The sequence below is a fragment of the Pongo abelii genome, chromosome 12 (genome assembly GCF_028885655.2).
Source record: "Pongo abelii isolate AG06213 chromosome 12, NHGRI_mPonAbe1-v2.0_pri, whole genome shotgun sequence".
NCBI lineage: Eukaryota > Metazoa > Chordata > Mammalia > Primates > Hominidae > Pongo > Pongo abelii.
In genome coordinates this window covers 105373308-105393107 of record NC_071997.2, presented here as the reverse complement: position 1 = coordinate 105393107, position 19800 = coordinate 105373308, and the positions used below count along the sequence as shown (strand labels likewise).

Sequence of the window (19800 nt, the reverse complement as noted above, 5' to 3'; positions counted from 1 at the left end):
GTTTTACCATGTTGGCCAGGATGGTCTCGATCTCCTGGACCTCGTGATCTGCCCACCTCGGCCTCCCAAAGTGCTGGGATTATGGGTGTGAGAGCCACCACACCCGGCCAGGATGTTCTTTCTTTCTATACCTCAAACTTAACACATGTAATCAGGAAATCAGCAGTCTGCAAAAAAAAAAAAAAAAAAATCAAGAGCTTCCCCTACAGGTCTTATTTCTGTAAATGGAATCTAACTCTCCCAGACAACACTTAATACCAGAGTCATGCTTAACTTCCTGGCTGTCTTCCACCATCCATCACTGAGTCCTGCTGCATTTTCCTTCATCATGTTGTTGTTCCTGGATTACTTTGTTTTGTTGGGTTGTTTTTTTTTTTTTTTTTTTGAGAGACAGAATGTCTCCCTGTCACCCAGGCTGGAGTACAGTGGCGTGATCTCAGCTTACTACAACCTCCGCAGCCCAGGTTCAAGTGATTCTCATGCCTCAGCCTCCCAAGTAGCTGGGATTACAGGTGCGTACCACCACACCTGGCTAATTTTTATATTTTTAGTAGACATGGGGTTTCACCATGTTGCCCAGGCTGGTCTCAAACTCCCAACCTCAGGTGATCCTCCCGCCTCAGCCTCCCAAAGTGCGGGGATTTAGGCATAAGCCACTCCACCAGCCCACAGTACATTTTTTTTTTGCGGGCGGGGGAGGGTACCAAATTTCTTTATTTGAAGGAATGGTACAAATCAAAGAACTTAAGTGGGTGTCTTGGTACAACTTATAGAAAAGGTAAAGGAAACCCCAACATACATGCACTGCCTTGGTGACAAGGTAAGTCATCCCATGGTTATGGGGAAATTAGCCTGAGGCTTAGCTTTCATTATCACTGTCTCCCAGGGTGTGCTTGTCAAAGAGATATTCTGCCAAGCCAGATTCAGGTGCTCCCATCTTGTGCAAGTTGGTCATGTGGTCACCCAATTCTTTGATGGCTTTCACCTGTTCATTCAGGTAATGTGTCTCAATGAAGTCACATAAATGGGGGTCATTTTTGTCAGTGGCCAGTTTGTGCAGTTCCAGTAGTGACTGATTCACATTTTTTTCCAAATGTAATGCACACTCCATCGCATTCAGCCCGCTCTCCCAGTCATCACAGTCTGGTTTCTTGATATCCTGAAGGAAAGTTCGGCCACCTCGTTGGTTCTGCAGCTTCATCAGTTTCTCGGCATGCTCCCTCTCCTCATGAGATTGGTGAAGAAAGTATTTGGCAAAGTTCTTCAAAGCCACATCATCGCGGTCAAAGTAGTAAGACATGGATAGGTAAATGTAGGAGGCGTAGAGCTCCAGGTTGATCTGGCGGTTGATGGCGGCCTCTGAGTCCTGGTGGTGGTTCTGGCGCACCTGCGAGGTAGACGCGGTCATCATGGCGGCGACTAAGGAGAGGCGGCGGCGGCGGCTGCGTGGAGCTGGAGCGGCGGCGGGGGCCTTGGGGTTGGTCCGAGGGCATGGTGAAGAGGTGATGGAGGGCTGGCTATGGGCGGCCGGCCGGGGTGGGGGACAAGCGCCGGGTTCCGTCAAAGCACTGTTGAAGCAGGAAACCCCAAGGACTCTCCGCGAAGAACGTCTCAACTTTTAATTATTATATTTTTTTTGAGACAGAGTCTCACTCTGTCGCCAGACGGGAGTGCAGTGGCGCAATCTTGGCTCCCCGCAACCTCCACCTCCCCGGTTCAAGCGATTCTCCTGCCTCAGCCTCCCGAGTAGCTGGGAGTACAGGTACGTGCCACCACACCCAGCTACTTGTGATCCGCCTGCCTCGGCCTCCCAAAGTGCTGGGATTACAGGTGTGAGCCACCGCACCCACCAACAGTAAACTTTAGTAATAAAAATTAGTAAACTTTTCCTTTCTGGAGTAGTAATTTTTAAAAAATAATTACTATTTCATCTTACCATATGCTTTCATCTTCAGGAAACACAGTATAACGGCTTTAAGCTGTTTCTTAGTTCATAAGTGATACCTCTGAAGCATCTGAATTATTTTCCCCGAATTTCACTACCTGGCCTAGTGCCTACATAGGCTAAATCATTTCTGATCATTCACATGCTCAAGATCTTCTCGTGGCTGGGCACGGTGACCCCCACCTATAATCCCACCACTTTGGGAGGCCGAGGCAGGTGGATCTAGAGGTCAAGAGATCGAGACCATCCTGGCCAACATGGAGAAACCCCATCTCTACTAAAAATACAAAAAAATCAGCCAGGCGTGGCGGCACGTGCCTGTAGTCCCAGCTACTTGGGAGGCTAAGGCAGAAGAATCACTTGAACCCGGGAGGCGGAGGTTGCAGTGAGCCGAGATCGTGCCACTGCACTCCTGCCTGGTGACAGAGTGAGACTCCGTCTTAAAAAAAAAAAAAAAAAAGATATTCTTGCAACTGGAATGATATTTCATTTTCCAGGAGTTTGACACAATTTAGGTTTTTCCTGCACACAATGGCCACCCATTTCCAATTAAACATTCATAAAAACACCACAACCACCCACCTCACTACCTCATACCCATTAGAATAGGAACTATTAAAAATAATAATAATAAAAATAAAACCAGGCACAGTGGCTCAGGCCTGTAATCCCAACACTTTGGGAGGCCAAGGCGGGTGGATCACTTGAGGTCAGGAGTTTGAGATCGGCCTGACCAACATGGTGAAACCCCGTTTCTACTAAAAATACAAAAAATTAGCTGGGCGTGGTGGCGCGTGCCTCTAATCCCAGCTACTCGGGAGGCTTAGACATGAGAATCGCTTGAAGCTGGGAGGCAGAGGTTACAGTGAGCCAAGACCGTGCCATTGCACTCCAGCCTGGGTGACAGAGTGAGACTCTGTCTCCAAAAAAAAAAAAGAAAGAAAAACTTAATTCTAGCACCTTGGGAGGCTAAGGGGGGCAGATCACTTGAGGTCAAGAGTTCGGGAACAGCCTGGCCAACATGGCAAAACCCCATGTCTACTAAAAATACAAAAATTAACTGGGTGTGGTGGTGCACCTGTAATCCCAGCTTCTCAGGAGGCTGGGGCATAAGAATCACTTGAACCTGGGAGGCGGAGGTTGCAGTGAGCTGAGATCATGCCGCTGCACTCCAGCCTGGCCAATAGAGTGAGACTCTGTCTCAAAAACACAAAACAAAACAAACAAACAAAACTGGCTGGGCATGTTGGCTCATGTCTCTAATCTCATTATTTTGGGAGGCTGAGGTGGGAGGATCACTTGTGCTCAGGAGTTTAAGACCAGCCTGGGTAACACAGTGAGACTCTGTCTCTACGAAAAAAAATTTAAAATTAGCCATGCATGGTGGTGCACACCTGCAGTCGCACCTATGTGGAGGCTGAGGTGGCAGGACTGCTTGAGCCCAGAGGTTGAGGCTGCAGTGAGCTATCACATTGCACCACTGCACTCCAGCATGAGCAAGAATAAGACCGTGTCAAAAAAAAAAGAAAAAAGAAACCATTAAAAAAAAACAGATAATAACAACTGCTAGCAAGGATATGGAGAAACTGAAATTCTTGTGTACTGTTGGTGGAAATGTAAATGATACAGGTGTTGTGAAAAACAACATGGAGGCTGGGCACAGTGGCTCACGCCTGTAATCCCAGCACTTTGGGAGGCCAAGGCAGGTGGATAATTTGAGGTCAGGAGTTCAAGACCAGCCTGGCCAACATGGTGAAACCCCGTCTCTACCTAAAAATACAAAAATTAGCTGGGTGTTGTGGTGAGCACCTGCAATCCCAGCTACTTGGGAGGCCGAGGCAGGAGAATCACTTGAACCTGGGAGGCGGAGGTTGCAGTGAGTCGAGATGGCACCACTGCACTCTAGCCTGGGCGACAGAGCAGGACTCCGTCTCAAAAAAAATTTTTTTAAATTAGGCAGTCACTAAAAGACAAATACTGTATGATTCCACTTACAGTATGAAGTATCTAAACTAATCAAATTCACAGAGACTGAAAATAGAATGCTGTTTGCCATGAGCTGGGGGAAAGAGAATGGGGACTTATTTAATGGGTATAGAGTTTCAGTTTTGTAGGGTGAAGAGTTCTGGAAACTGGGTACACAACAATGTGAATGTATTAAATACTACTCAACTGTACATTAAAAAAAATTTTAAGGCCGGGCGTGGTGGCTCATGCCTGTAATCCCAGCACTTTGGGAGGCCGAGGCGGGCGGATCACCTGAGGTGAGGAGTTAGAGACCAGCCTGGTCAACATGGAGAAACCCCGTCTCTACGAAAAATACAAAAATTAACTGGGCATGGTGGCGCATGCCTGTAATCCCAGCTACTCAGGAGGCTGAGGCAGGAGAATCTCTTGAGCCCAGGTGGTGGAGGTTGCAGTGAGCCAAGACTGCAACCATTGCACTCCAGCATAGGTGACTGAGCAAGACTCTGTCTCCAAAAAAAAAAAAAAAAAGAAAGAAAACAAATGACTAAGATGGTAATTTTTACGTTATGAAAACTTTTTTTGTTTCCCTTGAAACAGAGTTTTGCTCTTGTTGCCCAGGCTGGAGTACAATGGCACGATCTAGGCTCACCACAACCTCTGCCTCCCTGGTTCAAGTGATTCTCCCTCCTCAGCCTCCCGAGTAGCTGAGATTACAGGCATGCACCACCATGCCCAGCTAATTTTGTATTGTTAGTAGAGATGGGGTTTCTCCATGTTGGTAAGGCTGGTCTCGAACTCCCGACCTCAGGTGATTCACCCGTCTTGGCCTCCCAAAGTGCTGGGATTACAGGCGTGAGCCACCACGCCCAGCCACAATGAAAATTTTCAAAGAAAAAAAAAAAAACTTTCCACAAAGAAGAGCCCAGGCTCAGATGGCTTTATTTGTGAATTCTACCATTTACAGAAAAATTAATACCAATGATTCACAAACTCTCCCATCACATAGAAAAGAAGGCAATACTTCCCAATTCATTCTATGAGGCCAGCATTACCCTGATTCCAAAACCAGACAAAGACATCACAAGAAACCACAGACCAATATCTCTTATGAATATAGACACAAATCCTCAACAAAATAGTAGCAAACTAAATCCAGCACCATATAAAAGGATAATACACATTGATCAAATAAGACTTATACACCAAAAAAATGCAAGGTTGGTTTAACATTCAAAAAAATCACTTAATGCAATATAGCGTATCGGTAGACTGAAGAACAAAACCCTATGATCATCTCGATAGGTATTATAAAAGGCACTTGACAAAATCCAGTGCTCATTAATGATAAAAAGACTCAATGCCAGTCTGGGCAACATAGTAAGACCCTGTCTCTATAAAAAAATTTTAAAAATTAGCCCAGTATGGTGATGCATGCACGTAATCCCAGCTACTAAGAAGGCTGAGGCAGGTGGATCTCTTGAACCTAGGAGTTCAAGGCTGCAGTGAGCTATGACTGAGCCACTGTGCTACAGCCTGAGTGACAGAGCAAGACTGTCTCTAAAAAAGTAATATAGACTCAACAACCTAGGAATAAAAGGGAACTTCCTAAACCTGATAGAGTACATCTATGAAAAACTCAGCTGGCCGGGTGCGGTGGCTCACGCCTGTAATACTCCCCCAATTGATCTACAGATTCTGCATAACCCCTATAGAAACTCAGGTGCCTTTTGTGCAGAAATTGACAAATTAATCCTAAAATTTAGATGAAGAACAAACTTTAAAAACATTTCAAAACGTACTAAAAAGCTATAGTAACCAAGATAGTGTATTACTGGCATAGGGACATGTAGACCAATGAAATGGACTTGAGAGTTCAGAAATAAAACCCTCACATTTACGGTCAATTTATCTCTGACAATGATGCCAAGATAATTCAATGGGGGAAAAGAACAGTGGTTTCAACAAATAGTGCTGGGACAACTTGATATCCACACACAAGAGAATGAAGTTGGATCACTCCCTCATACCATTCACAAAAATTCACTCAAAATGGATCACAGAAACAGCTAAAACAATAAAACTCTTAGAAGAAAACCTAAGAGAAAATTCTTGTGACTTTGGGTTAGGCAAAGCTTCTTAACAAAAACAAACAAAATAGACAAATTGGACTTTATCAAAAGTAAAAACTTTTGTTTCAAAAGACACCGTCAAGAAAGCAAAAAGAGGCTAGTGCGGTGGCTCACGTCTGTAATCCTAGCACTTTGGGAGGCCCAGGTGGGCGGATCACGAGGTCAAGAAATTGAGACTATCCTGGCCAACATGGTGAAACCCCATCTCTACTAAAAATACAAAAATTAGCTGTGCGTGGTGGCACGTGCCTGGAAACTGGGTACACAACAATGTGAATGTATTAAATACTACTCAACTATACATTAAAAAAAATTTTAAGGCCGGGCGTGGTGGCTCATGCCTGTAATCCCAGCACTTTGGGAGGCCGAGGCGGGCGGATCACTTGAGGTAATCCACCCTGTAGTCCTAGCTACTCAGGAGGCTGAGGCAGGAGAATGGCTTGAACCCGGGAGGCAGAGGTTGCAGTGAGCCGAGATCATGCCACTGCACTCCAGCCTGGCAACACAGCGAGACTCCGTCTCAAAAAAAAAAAAAAAAAAGAAAGAAAGCAAAAAGAAGCGGGGTGCAGTGGCTCATGACTGTAATCCCAGCACTTTGGGAGGCTAGACAGGCAGATCACCTGAGGTCAGTAGTTCAAGACCAGCCTGGCCAACATGGTGAAACCCAGTCTCTACTAAACATAAAAAATTAGCTGGGAGTGGTGGCACACACCTGGGTCCCAGCTACTCGGGAGGCTGAAGCAGGATAGCTTGAACCCAGGAGGCAGAGGTTGCAGTGAACCAAGATTGCGGCACTCCATTCCAGCCTAGGTGGTCAGAGCAAGACTGTCCCCTGACCAAAACAACAACAAAAACAAAACAAAAAAAGAAAGCAAAAGTCCACCAAAATTGGAGAAAATATTTGCAAATCATATATCTAACAAACTTGTATCCAAAACATATAAAGAACTCTTACACATCAAAAGACAAAAAGACAATCCAATTAAAAATGGACAAAGGCTTTGAACAGACATTTCTCCAAAGATACACAAATGGCCAATAAGCACATAAAAGATGTTCAAACATAAGGCCTGGCATGGTGGCTCTAGCCTGTAATCCAGCACTTTGGGAGGCCCAGGGAGGCGGATCCTTTGAGGTCAGGAGCTCGACACCAGCCTGAACAACATGGTAACACCCTGTCTCTACTAGAAATACAAAAAATTAGCTGGGTGTGGTGGCATGTGCCTGTAATCCCAGCTGCTAGGGAGGCTGAGGCAGGAGAATCGCTTGAACCTGGACAGAGTGAGATTCTGTCTCAAACAAAAAGTTCAAACATCATTAGCCATTTAGCCATCAGAGAAATACAAATCAAAACTACAATGAGATACCATCTCACACCCACCATTAGTTATTATAAAAAAGGTGGATAAGTGTAGTGAAGATGTGAAGGAACTGGCATCCTCATATATTGCTGGCAGGAATGTAACATGGTACAGCCACTTTGGAAAAGAGTTTAGCAGTTTCTCAAAATGTTAAACACGTAATTACCGTATGACCCAGCAATTCCACTCTTTGGTATATAACTAAGAGATATGAGGACATATTTCCACACAAAAATTTGTACATAGTATCACTATTTATAATAGCAAAAAAAAAAAGAAAGTGGAAATCCAAAATGTCTATCAACTAATGAATGGATAAACAAAATGTGATAAATCCATACTATGCAATATTATTCAACCATAAAAAAGAATGAAATACTGATTGATTCATGACATAACATTGATGACCTTTAAAAATATTATGCTTGGCCGGGCGTGGTGGTTCACGCCTGTAATCCCAGCACTTTGGGAGGCCGAGGCGGGCGGATTGCCTGAGCTCAGGAGTTCGAGACCGCCCTGGGCAACATAGCGAAATCTCGTCTCTACTAAAATACACACAAAAAAATTAGCCGGGCCTGATGATGGGTACCTGTAGTCCCAGCTACTCGGGAGGCTGAGGCAGGAGAATCGCTTTAACCCAGAAGATGGAGGTTGCAGTGAGCTGAGATCGCATCACTGCACTCCAGCCTGGGCGACAGAGGGAGACCCTGTCTCCAAAAATAAAAAATTAAAATTAAAATTAAAAAATTATGCTTAGGCACAACTATGATACATCAACTGAAAAATATCAGGCCGGGTATGGTGACTCATGCCTGTAATTCCAGCACTTTGGGAAGCTGAGGTGAAAAGATTCCTTGAGGCCAGCGGTTCAAGACCAGCCTGGACAACATAGTAAGACCCTGTCTCCATGAAAATAAATGAATAAACAACAATAATTAAAATTGACCTCCTGGAGATAAGAAAAAGAGTTAACTAGGAGATAAGAGAAAATTCAAGAATTGTTAAGTCATTAATTTGAGATGGAGTACTGGGTCTTTTGCTTCCCTTCCATCAACTAAGTGAGGAAGGTTCCAACAGAAACAAATGGGAGTGCCTAAAAGAAAACTAGCATCTCTTTCCTGGTTACACAGGCAACAGACTTGGTGATCCGCCTGAGCTCTGTCTATCTGAACAGAAGGAGAGAATTTTAAAAAGTGCCTACTGGAGCCTGAACCATCCTGCTGGTATCCATCCAAAGGAGTCCAGCAGTATGAAGTCAAGGACACACAGCAGGTGGTAAAAGCCAAAGAAAAGTCTAAAAACCAAAAGTGGAAATCAAGTCCCTCTAGGCCAGGCCTGGCTATTGGTGCAAACAAAGAGATGGTAAGTGATAACTGGATATGCGACTGGAGTTTTAAAGAGAATTCTGATTCTATTAAGCTCTGTAAAATAAAACCTGCAAGGCAATGATCTAGAAAGAAGCAAAACAACCCTGGGTCAGCAAAATACTTATTCTTAAATCTACTACAACAATGTATGTGTGATTTTTTTTAAAAAACTTACAGGCAAAGCTGAGGGTAGAGGGAATACTTGGGGTGGAGAGTAATTTACTCTTCCAGGGGCCAACAGGCTTCAAAGTCAATTTCAAAAATACACATACTTAGTAAAAGCATCCAGATATAAAAGGTAGTGTATTTAGAATTCCATTTATAAAATGTTCAGAATAGGCAAATTCATAGAGGTCATGTAAATTAGTGGATGCCAGGGGTTAGTGGAAGGAAGATAGGGAGTGACTGGTAAAGAGTACAGGGTTTCTTTTTGGGGTTCTAAAACTGATTGTGGTGACAGCTGTACAACTCTGTTTGAATACACTACAAAACAGGCAGGCACGGTGGCTCATGCCTGTAATCCCAGCACTTTGGGAGGCTGAGGTAGGCAGATCACTTGAGGCCAGGAGTTCGAGACCAGCCTGGGCAACATGGTGAAACCCTGCTTCTACTGAAAATATAAAAATTAGCTGGGTGTGGTGGCGTGCGCCTGTAGTTCCAGCTACTCAGGATGCTGAGGCAGGAGAATTCGCTTGAACCTGGGAGGTGGAGGTTGCAGTGAGCTGAGACTGCATCACTGCACTCCAGCCTGGGTAACAAAACAAGACCCTGTCTCAAAAAAAGAAAAAAAGAAAAAAAAAAAAGAATATACTAAAAGCCACTGAATTATACCTTTAAAATGAATGAATTATACCCTTAAACCCACTGAATTACACTCTTAAAGTGAGTTCATATACTGTATGGCATATGAACCATACAGTATATGAACTCTATCTCAATAAAGCTGATTAAAAAGGAACGTGTAAGAAATAAATAAAATAAAAAGGAACCTGTACACACATTTTCAAATACTAAATGATTAAAAGGTGTTGTTTTTCTGCTAGCATTGGGTCAAAAAGGAAAAAAAAGTTGATATACTTCATCTCTGAACTAGATCTAGAAAGAAACAAAAACAACTACACTGAAATCATACTCTGTCTACAAAATGTCATTAAACATCTTAAGTTCAGTTCTAAAGATTTGTGTTTCCAGATAATACAATGTCAAGGACTACTGATCAGACCTGTATAAATTTCTATGCTCAAATTCAAGCCCTTACCTCTCAAAATTCAATTCTAAGACTAATAACCCAATAGAAGATTAGAGATAGGGACAGTAGTAACAACTGCTAAGGAATCAGACAATAGAACTTTGTGTAAAATATCCTTGAAATCTTGAGGGATAAGTTCTGATTGTATTTTCCAGTTGCTTGAGAACTTATAAGGGAATGGTATAAAATATAAAATAATTTCTAGACCAGGCATGGTGGCTCACACCTGTAATCCCAGCACTTTGGGAGGCCAAGGCAGGAGAATCACTTGAGACCAGCCTGGGCAACATAGCGAGACCCTGTCTCTACTAAAATAAAAAATTAGCTGGGCACGGTGGCATGTGCCTGTACTCCTAGTTACTCAGGAGGCTGAGGCAGGATTGCTTGAATCCAGGAGGTCAAGACTGCGAGTGAGCTATGATCGTGCCACTGCATTCCAGCGTGAGCAACAGAGGGAGACCCTGACCCTAAAAAATAAAATAAATAAACAGGCCGGGCACAGTGACTCACACCTGTTAATCCCAGCACTTTGGGAGGCCAATGTGGGCGGATCACAAGGTCAGGAATTGAGACCATCCTGGCTAACATGGTGAAACCCCGCCTCTACTAAAAACACACACATAAAATTAGCCGGGTGTGGTGGCAGGCGCCTGTAGTCCCAGCTACACGGGAGGCTGAGGCAGGAGAATGGCATGAACCCGGGAGGCGGAGCTTGCAGTGAGCCGAGATCGCGCCACTGCACTCTAGCCTGGGTGACAGTGTGAGACTCTGTCTCGATAAATAAATAAATAAATAAATAAATAAATAAAATAAAATAAACATAAATAAAATTCCTCAGCCTGGACAACATTGCAAGGCCCTATCTCTACAAAAAAAAAAACCTTAAAAAAAATTAGCCAGTCATGGTGGCATGTGCCTATAGTAGGCTGAGGCTGGAAGACCCCTTGAGCCCAGGAGGCTATGCAGTGAGCTATGATCGAGCCACTGTAAAGGTAGATTAGTGAGGATGTGAAGGAACCGGCACAAGAAATCCCATACTCCTTACCACTCAAGCATGGGCAAGAGTGAGATCCTGTCCCAAAATAAATACACAAATAATTTTAAAAATAAAAAGGCCGGGCACGGTGGCTCATGCCTGTAATCCCAGCACTTTGGGAAGCTGAGGCGGGAAGATCACTTGAGGCCAGAAGTTCAAGATCAGACTGGCCAGCATGGCAAAACCCCTTCTCTACTAAAAATACAAAAAAGTTAGCCGGGCATGGTGGCAAGTGCCTGTAATCCCAGCTACTTGGGAGGCTGGGGTAGGCGAACTGCTAGAACCCAGGAGGCGGAAGCTGCAGTGAGCCGAGATCGCACCACTGCACTCCAGCCTGGGCAACAAGAGCAAAACTCCAACTTAAAAAAATAAAAGAAAAAGAAAATAGTTTCTCCATGCTCATGGGCATACATGTGATATAATTCTATACTAGCTTTGAACTGTAAATGGGTACTGCATGCTAATCAAATGCAAATAATGCATTTTTATAAAAGTTGCTAACCACATTCTAGACAAAGAAATTCTGGCCAGGCGCAGTAGCTCACGCCTGTAATCCCGGCACTTTGGGAGGCGGAGGCGGGTGGATCACCTGAGGTCAGGAGTTCGAGACCAGCCTGACCAACATGGAGAAACCCCATCTCTACTAAAAATACAAAAAATAAGCCAAGTGTCGTGGCACATGCCTGTAATCCCAGCTACTCAGGAGGCTGAGGCCGGAGAATCACTTGAACAGGAAGGCCAGTGAGCTGAGATCACACCACTGCACTCCAGCCTGGGTGACAGAGTGAGACTCTGTCTAAAAAAAAAAAAAAGAGAGAGAGAAATTCTGACCTGGTTTAGTAAGTAAAAAGCACTTTAAGCTATTGGCTATTGATATGAGATGCTAATCTGAAGATAAGAAAATAAATGCTTTTCAACCTTCAATGCCCTAAGGTAGAACCCCATAGCAAACTTGTGATATTTCTTTTTACATTTTTTCCATTAATTTAATGACTGAAACTAATATGCAGGTATTTTAAGAATTTTCTGCTCAATACTATCTTTATAGTCAATTCTAGACGACCCCTTGACCATTAATAAGCCAGCTTCTACACAGCAATAAATAAATAAATTCAGCCTACTCAAAATTATACTATAGATATTGACACTGCCTTTAATAAAAGGAAAATATGATTTATAGGACAAAAAATTCCTGGCCGGGCACGGTGGCTCACATCTGTAATCCCAGCACTTTGGGAGGCCGAGGCAGGTGGATCACAAGGTCAGGAGTCTTGAGACCAGCCTGGCCAACATAGTGAAATCCCGTCTCCACTAAAAATACAAAAAAAATTAGCTGGCCTGGTGGCAGACTCCTGTAATCCCAGCTATTTGGGAGGCTGAGGCAGGAGAATCACTTGAACCCAGGAGGCAGAGGGTTCAGTGAGCCAAGATCAAGCCACTACACTCTAGCCCGGGTGACAATGCGAGACTCCGTTTCAAAAAAAAAAAAAAAAATTCCTAACTCTTCATAGAAAGCAGTTTTGTCACTTCCAGAGAACCTCACAACCAAATGTTAAATATACTCTTGTCCCCTTAAGACTACATCAACTGATGGGCCAGGCATGGTGACTCACGCCTGTAATGCCAGCACTTTGGGAGGCCGAGGCGGGTGGATCAAGAGGTCAGGAGTTGGAGACCAGCCTGGCCAACATAGTGAAACCCTGTCTCTATTAAAAATACAAAAAATTAGCCAGGCATGGTGGCAGGCGCCTGTAATCCCAGCTACTCGGGAAGCTGAGGCAGGAGAATCGCTTGAACTCAGGAGGCAGAGGTTGCAGTGAGCCAAGATCATGCCATTATACTCCAGCCTGGGCAACAGTGCAAGACTCCGTCTCAAAAAAAAAAAAAAAGACTACATCAACTGAATCTATTTTCAGATTTGACTTCTTATTTAGCCAACAAAAACTCAAGGGCCTTACCTTATATATTTCTCAGGTACCCCTCCACAACCTACCTTTTTTTTTTTTTTTAGATGGAGTCTCACCCTGTCACCCAGGCTGAAGTGCGGTGGCACAATCTCGGCTCACTGCAACCTCTGCCTCCCAGGTTCAAGCGATTCTCCTGCCTCAGCCTCCAGAGTAGCTGGGACTACAGGCGCGCGCCACCATGCCCAACTAATTATTGTATTTTAGAAGAGACAGGGTTTCACCATATTGGCCAGAATGATCTGGGTCTCTTGACCTCGTGATCCACCCACCTCGGCCTCCCAAAGTGCTGGGATTACAGGCATGAGCCACCGTGCCCAGTGCCTACCTCTTAATCCCAAAGTACATACCTCATCCACTTTTTTCATGGAGAAAGAAGGAGGGAGGGGAACATCAACTGTGGTGTTTTTTTGTTTGTTTTTTGAGATGGAGTCTGTCACCCTGGGTGGAGTGCAGCGGTGAGATCTCGGCTCACTGGCCTTCCTATTCAAGCAATTCTCTGGCCTCTGGCTAATTTTTGTATTTTCAGTAGAGACGGGGTTTCACCACGTTGGCTAGGCTGGTCTCGAACTGACCTCAGGTGATCTGCCCCCCCTTTGGCCTCCCAAAGTGCTGGGATTACAGGCGTAAGCCACCACGACTGGCCTGTGGTATTCTGATTACCTTTTCTCAAAACACCCTGGTTGCTGGGCGTGGTGGCTCACAGCATTTTGGGAGGCGGAGGCGGGCCGATCACCTGAGGTCAGAAGTTCGAGACCAGCCTGACCAACATGGAGAAACCCCGTCTCTACTAAAAATACAAAATTATCCAGGAGTGGTGGCACATGCCTGTAATCCTAGCTACTCAGGAGGCTGAGGCAGGAGAATCACTTGAACCTGGGAGGCAGAGGTTGCAGTGAGCCGAGATCATGCCGTTGTACTTCAGCCTGGGCAACAAGATAGAAACTCCGTGTCAAAAACAAAACAAAACAAACAACACCCTGGTCACACAGGAAGAGAAGCTGGAAACAGGCAGAAAGTAAAAATGCCAGCTATTGATGATTGCCATTTTTGTCTCAAGAGTCCTCTCTACAGCTAAATCTATCCATCAGTCAGGATGTCAACAACCTTTAGTGGTATGATAACCTTACCTCAAATGAAGCATTAGGACCAAGCAAATAGGGTAAATAAACTTTATTAATTTTTGGATTAAGCCCTAAAGCTTCAGAGGAATGGGAGTACTTTATATTTTCTGGAAAGATAAGATTCAGGGAAGAGGCTAGAACTCAGTTATTTTCTTGCAATAGCAAAGAAACTATGCTACACTTTGAAGAGAAAAAAAAGCCAGAAGGAAAACTATCAATGAAGCAGAACAGGATCCCAAACAATACTCTTCAAGAGGATTTGATTAGACATATTTAACTATTGATTAGGCATATTTATTCAAACAAGGGCAACTTCAGAAACAGCACATTAGCAAGATTTTAATACCCTAAGCAGTTATCTCTCAGGAGGAAGATTAGGATGTAAGGAATAGTCTAGTAAGATCTCTATACACTAAACCATCCCTGACAAAAAAATCATTTTCTAATTGAGGAGAAACCAAAAATAAAGGGAAATGCCCTACAGAGAAGCAGCAAATAGTATGGAATCACTGGGCAAACCAACATGAAACACTCAGTAGCCAAGCAACTCAATCCGTAAATAAAAGTAGAAAGAAGGGTACCAAAGAAATGAAAAAACAACAGCAGAGAAGTGAAAAATATTAAATGAGAAACCTGGAAGAAACGTTTTACTGCGAGATGGAATATTCACCTCAATTCTCACAACGTTAACAGAAAATGCCATGGAAATGGAACTTCTCGACTACCTACTTTACAAAAAGACTTTCCTATGAAACTATATCCAGATTTATTTATTTATTCTTTTTTTATTTTTTTTTGAGACAGAGTCTCACTCTGTTGCCCAGGCTGGAGTACAGTGGCACGATCTTGGCTCACTGCAACCTCCGCCTCCGGGATTCAAGCGATTCTCCTGCCTCAGCCTTCCAAGTAGCTATGATTATAGGCACGCACCACCACATTTGGCTAATTTTTTGTATTTTAGTAAAGATGGGGTTTCGTCATGTTGTCCAGGCTGGTCTCGAACTCCAGAGCTCAGGCAATCCGCCCGCCTCAGCCTCCCAAAGTGCTAGGATTACAGGCATGAGTCACCGCGCCTGGCCTATTCATTTATTTTTTGAGACAGCGTCTCGCTCTGTCGCCCAGATTGGAGTGCAGAGGGGCTATCTTGGCTCAGTGAAGCCTCTGCCTCTCAGGCTCAAAGTGATTTTCTATCTCAGCCTCCCAAGTAACTGGGACTACAGGTGGATGCCACCACGCCCAACTAATTTTTTTGTATTTTTTGTAGAGACAGGGTTTTTGCCATGTTGCCCAGGCTGGTCTCCAACTCCTGAGCTCAGGTGATCTGCCCGCCTCGGCCTCCCAAAATGCTGGGATTACAGACGTGAGCCACTGCGCCCGGCCTAGATATTTCTAATAGACAATTACATCTACCAAATAGTTATACTGTGGATGGTGGTGAAATAATGCTATGCTTCAGTTTGACACAGATGATTAACAATGTCTAGTGTCTTCAACGATCTGATCCTACAAATTCTTTCCACCAAAACAGTGTCCTAACCTTTCTGGGCCTCAATTTCTTAGCTATAAAATGTGGGAGCCGCAGGGTGTGGTGGTTCATGCCTGTAATCCCAGCACTTTGGGAGACCGAGGCAGGCAGATCACCTAAGTCAGGAGTTCAACACCAGCCTGACCCACATGAAGAAACCCTGTCTCTACTAAAAATACAAAATAAGCCGGGCATGGTGGCACATGCCTGTAATCCCAACTACTGGGGAGGCTAAGGCAGGAGAATTGCTCGAACCTGAGAGGCGGAGGTTGCGGTGAGCCGAGATCGCGCCATTGCATTCCAGCCTGGGCAACAAGAGCGAAATTTCCGTCTCAAAAAAAAAAAAAAAAAAAAAGGGAGCCAAAGTAGATGAGATGAACTACAGGATCCACTCCAATCTTGAAATTTTATACCTAATTGTAAAATTGTTAAGGTCGGTTATGAGTACAAAATTTGAATAGGAAAACAAAACATTTAAGTTCATACTGTCATTCCAGAGCTAACCACAGGGAGGAGCGAGGGATTTGAAACAATTCCCAAGGGAGACAGTATTTCGCTGTTACCTGAAGCCCACCCGGTAGGTGGATAAACCCTCAATACCAGACAGAGTATTTCCCTGGCCCTTTTGCCTAGACTTCAGAATGCTCTTCACAAAGACACGGTTAACCCGTCTTCCTCCCTTTCCTCCGTACCGCAGTTTTCCCTCTTCTCTTTTGTAGTTTCACATCAAGTTTTACCTAATATTACTACTTTCCCCCCCATATTTTTATTTTCCCCTTTTGTCCAGAGTAAAATTTTCCAGAAAAGCCCTTTGTAGGTAGGTTGTGATGAAATGACTTACAATCAAAGAAACTATAAACTACAACAATTACAGGCAAATGACAATTACTGATTAAGTTTTAGAGAAATCCTAAGAGAGAAAGAAAACCAAGCATAATAAAAAGGAAAAGCTAGGGACTGATATAATTCAAGTTTTCCGAAGTTAGTAAAAGGCCATGAAAAGAGTGCAAATGAGTGACAACTCCTGGAGTTCGGGTCCAGCCTCTGAAATTAACATGCAAGAGCGCAAGGCCAAGCAACCAGAATGTGAAACAGACTCTGCCCGGGGTTCCTTTCACTGTCAAACTCCTAGCCAAAAGAGGCTTCCCACATCACATATTTTAAATATTAAAATTTAAAAAGTTATTCACATCTATTCACCTCTCCCTTGAAAAACAAATGAATAAATAGCCCCTCTTTGCGTCTTTACTCCCACACTAAACCTCACACCGTTGATGAGCCTGGAGGGCTAGGTTGGCACGAGAGGATGGCGCCAAAGCTCGGGGAGAGGGCGGTCAGTGGGCGGAAGGTGCCTCTTCCCACATGGCCGAGCCCTCGCCGCCACTGGTCACCGGCACACGGTCCCCAAGCATCGGGAGCTCCCTCTCGGCCCCGACCCCGCAGTCTCTGTCGCCCCGCAAACGGCCGCTGCGGCCGCAGGCTCCCAATTGGGACCCTTCCCAGGGGAAGACCCCATCCCCCGCTCCCTTTCTCCGTCAGATTCCCGCCCCGCAGCGGCCAGCCTATGGGCCCCTGCCTCCTCACCTCCATGGAGACGCGCCAGCCTTGCATGGCGGAGAAGCCGTAGGGCAGCGGCAGGCGCGGGGCACCGACCCCGTCCCCGGAGCACTTCACCGTGTTGGGCTGGGAGAGGTAGGCACCCATGGCGGCGGCTGGCCGGCGGCCTCAGGGGCAGGAAAGCTGGGCGCGACCCGTGCCGGAGCCGAAGCCCCGGGGGTGCGCGCGGCAGGAGCAGGCCCCGCGGCGCGACCGACGCAAGGTGCCGGTGAAAGGCGCGAGGCCGGCCAGGAGGCGGTAACGGGACGGGAGCTGAGAGGGAGCGGAAGCGGAAACGGCGCCGCTCCAGACCCCGCCCGGCCGGCGCGGCTGGGCCAGGCGCTGTGGGCAGTCATTTCCTTAGCAACTCGCCCCGCCCGCAGGGACAACGGCCCGCCCAACGGCCGCTCCCGCGAGACTGGCGCGACCACGCCCACCAACGGCAGCCGTCCTACTCCGCTGCCTCGCGCAGGTGGCAGGTCGTCCCTGGCAGCAACTCTTCATTCGTTCCCAGTCCCCAGCCTCTTGGCGTTTTGTCTGACGCCTCTTTTGTGTCGGACTCGACGCTTTCAGCCCGTCCTCCAGTGTTTTCATCCCCCTCTCCCCAACGTTGCACCCTCAGACTCCGCAAACCCCGCCCGATTTGGTTCAATTAAAGTTGACCAGTATTTGTTCCGAGCTTAGGAAGTACTTGGCCAGGCCCTGCGAGGCCTATATGAGAAGAATGTGAGTCTTTTCTGAAAGCAAAGACCTCGATCTGTGATATAATTCGAGTTAATACAATGTAGAAATGTTTGGTACAGCCTATTCTGGGTGAGAAAAGCTCAAGGATGGGAGGAGGAGCTGTTTCTTGGAGGATTGAAAGGATGTAGACTCTCAGAGAGGATGCCTCTGGATTGTATTATGCCACGGGAAAAGGGAATAATGTTATAAGGTTTGGAGGAGTGAAGGAAGAATGTAAACTGCATTTGGGGAGGATTTTTGAGAAAGCTGGCTGGCCTCGGAGAATGATTCTAAGTGGTAATATTAAGTAGCTAGCTTGATAAAAAGAAGCGCCAAGATGAGTGACTTGGACTTCATTGTCGTCCTGGTGTAACCTTTGGCATCGTTTGTCTAGTCTTTGTATGCAGTGTACATTGGAGGGAGGGAGTCTGGGGCACTGTTGTGTTGTTGTTTTTTGTTTGTTTGTTTTTGAGACAGAGTCTCGCTCTGTCGCCCAGGCTACAAGCTCCGCCTCCCGGGTTCACGCCATTCTCCTGCCTCAGCCTCCCGAGTAGCTGGGACTAAAGGCGCCCATCACCACGCCCGGCTAATTTTTTGTATTTTTAGTGGAGACGAGATTTCACCGTGTTAGCCAGGATGGTCTCCATCTCCTGACCTCGTGATCCGCCCACCTCGGCCTCCCAAAGTGCTGGGATTACAGGCGTGAGCCACCGCACCCCGCCTACTGTTGTTTTTTTTTTAAGACCGAGTTTCGCTCTTGTTGCCCAGGCTGAAGCGCAGTGGCGCTATCTTGGCTCACTGCAACCTCCGCCTCCCGGGTTCAAGCGATTCTCCCGCCTCAGCCTCCCGAGTAGCTAGGATTCCACGCCTGGCTAATTTTTGTATTTTTAGTAGAGAGGGGGTTTCACCATGTTGGCCAGGCTGGTCTCGAACTCCTGATCTCGTGATCTACCCGCCTTAGCCTCCCAAAGTGCTGGGATTACAGGCGTGAGCCACCGCGCCTGGCCTGGGGCACTGCTACTGATTACAGAGCTCTTACTCTAAGCAAGAGATGAGAAGAGCTGGGAGGAAGGTGGTACCAGGCAGGGTGGCAATGGGAATCCAGATGAAAGGACAAATTAGACAATAACAAATAAGACAGATTTGGTAATAAACTGGATTCAAGGGATGCAGAGAAAAGGAGAAATTCTCCAAACTATGACAAAATTGATTCTTTTCGGCGGGGCATAGTGGCTCACACTTGTAATCCCAGCACTTTGGGAGGCCAAGGCGGGGGGGAGTGGGGGGTGGTGGATCACTTGAGGCCAGAAGTTCGAGACCAGCCTGGCCAAAATGTTAAACCCGTCTCTACTAAAATACAAAAATTAGCCAGGCGTAGTGGCACGCTCCTGTAATCCCAGCTACTTGGGAGGCTAAGGCAGGAGAATCACTTGAAACCCAGAGGCGGAGGTTGCAGTGAGCCAAGATAGCGCCGCTGCACGCCAGCCTGGGTGACAGAGCAACTCTGTCTCAAAAAAAAAAAAAAAAAGATTATTTAAAAAGATAAAACTAATCGTGGCTTCTTCATGCTCTTCAGATAGTCCAAATTCCTTATAATTTACAAGACCCTTCATGCTAATCATCCAGATTCATGTATGCCTCTCTTTAACTCTCCATTTCTCCTACAACTCTGCTTCAGCAATGTCTTTGGGTGCATCTAAAGCCATGCTTTCTCTTACACTTTTACCCATGGAGCACACCTCTCCACACCCCTCTTGACCATCACTTTCTCCAGGAAATCTTCTCTACTATCACTATACTAGTTTGGGTCCAC

At 45.7% G+C, this 19800-nt stretch overlaps 2 protein-coding genes across 2 annotated transcripts in view; both read right to left on the bottom strand.

The window, feature by feature from the left end:
* Positions 1–18457, bottom strand: part of PPM1G (protein phosphatase, Mg2+/Mn2+ dependent 1G) — a 29219-nt gene extending 10762 nt beyond the window's left edge. Inside the window, exon 1 of the mRNA XM_009237452.4 lies at positions 17253–18457. Within this exon, the coding sequence (XP_009235727.2) occupies positions 17253–17372 (120 nt within the window). The 5' untranslated portion in view covers positions 17373–18457. The remainder of the gene's footprint in view (positions 1–17252) is intronic.
* On the bottom strand, positions 698–8619 carry LOC100442351 (ferritin heavy chain). Its single transcript, XM_009237451.4, has 2 exons — positions 8605–8619; positions 698–1615 (listed from the first exon to the last, which is right to left on the bottom strand). The coding sequence occupies exons 1-2, from the start codon at positions 8617–8619 to the stop codon at positions 860–862; spliced, it is 771 nt and encodes a 256-aa protein (XP_009235726.3). The 3' UTR covers positions 698–859.
* Positions 18458–19800: the final 1343 nt, after the last annotated feature.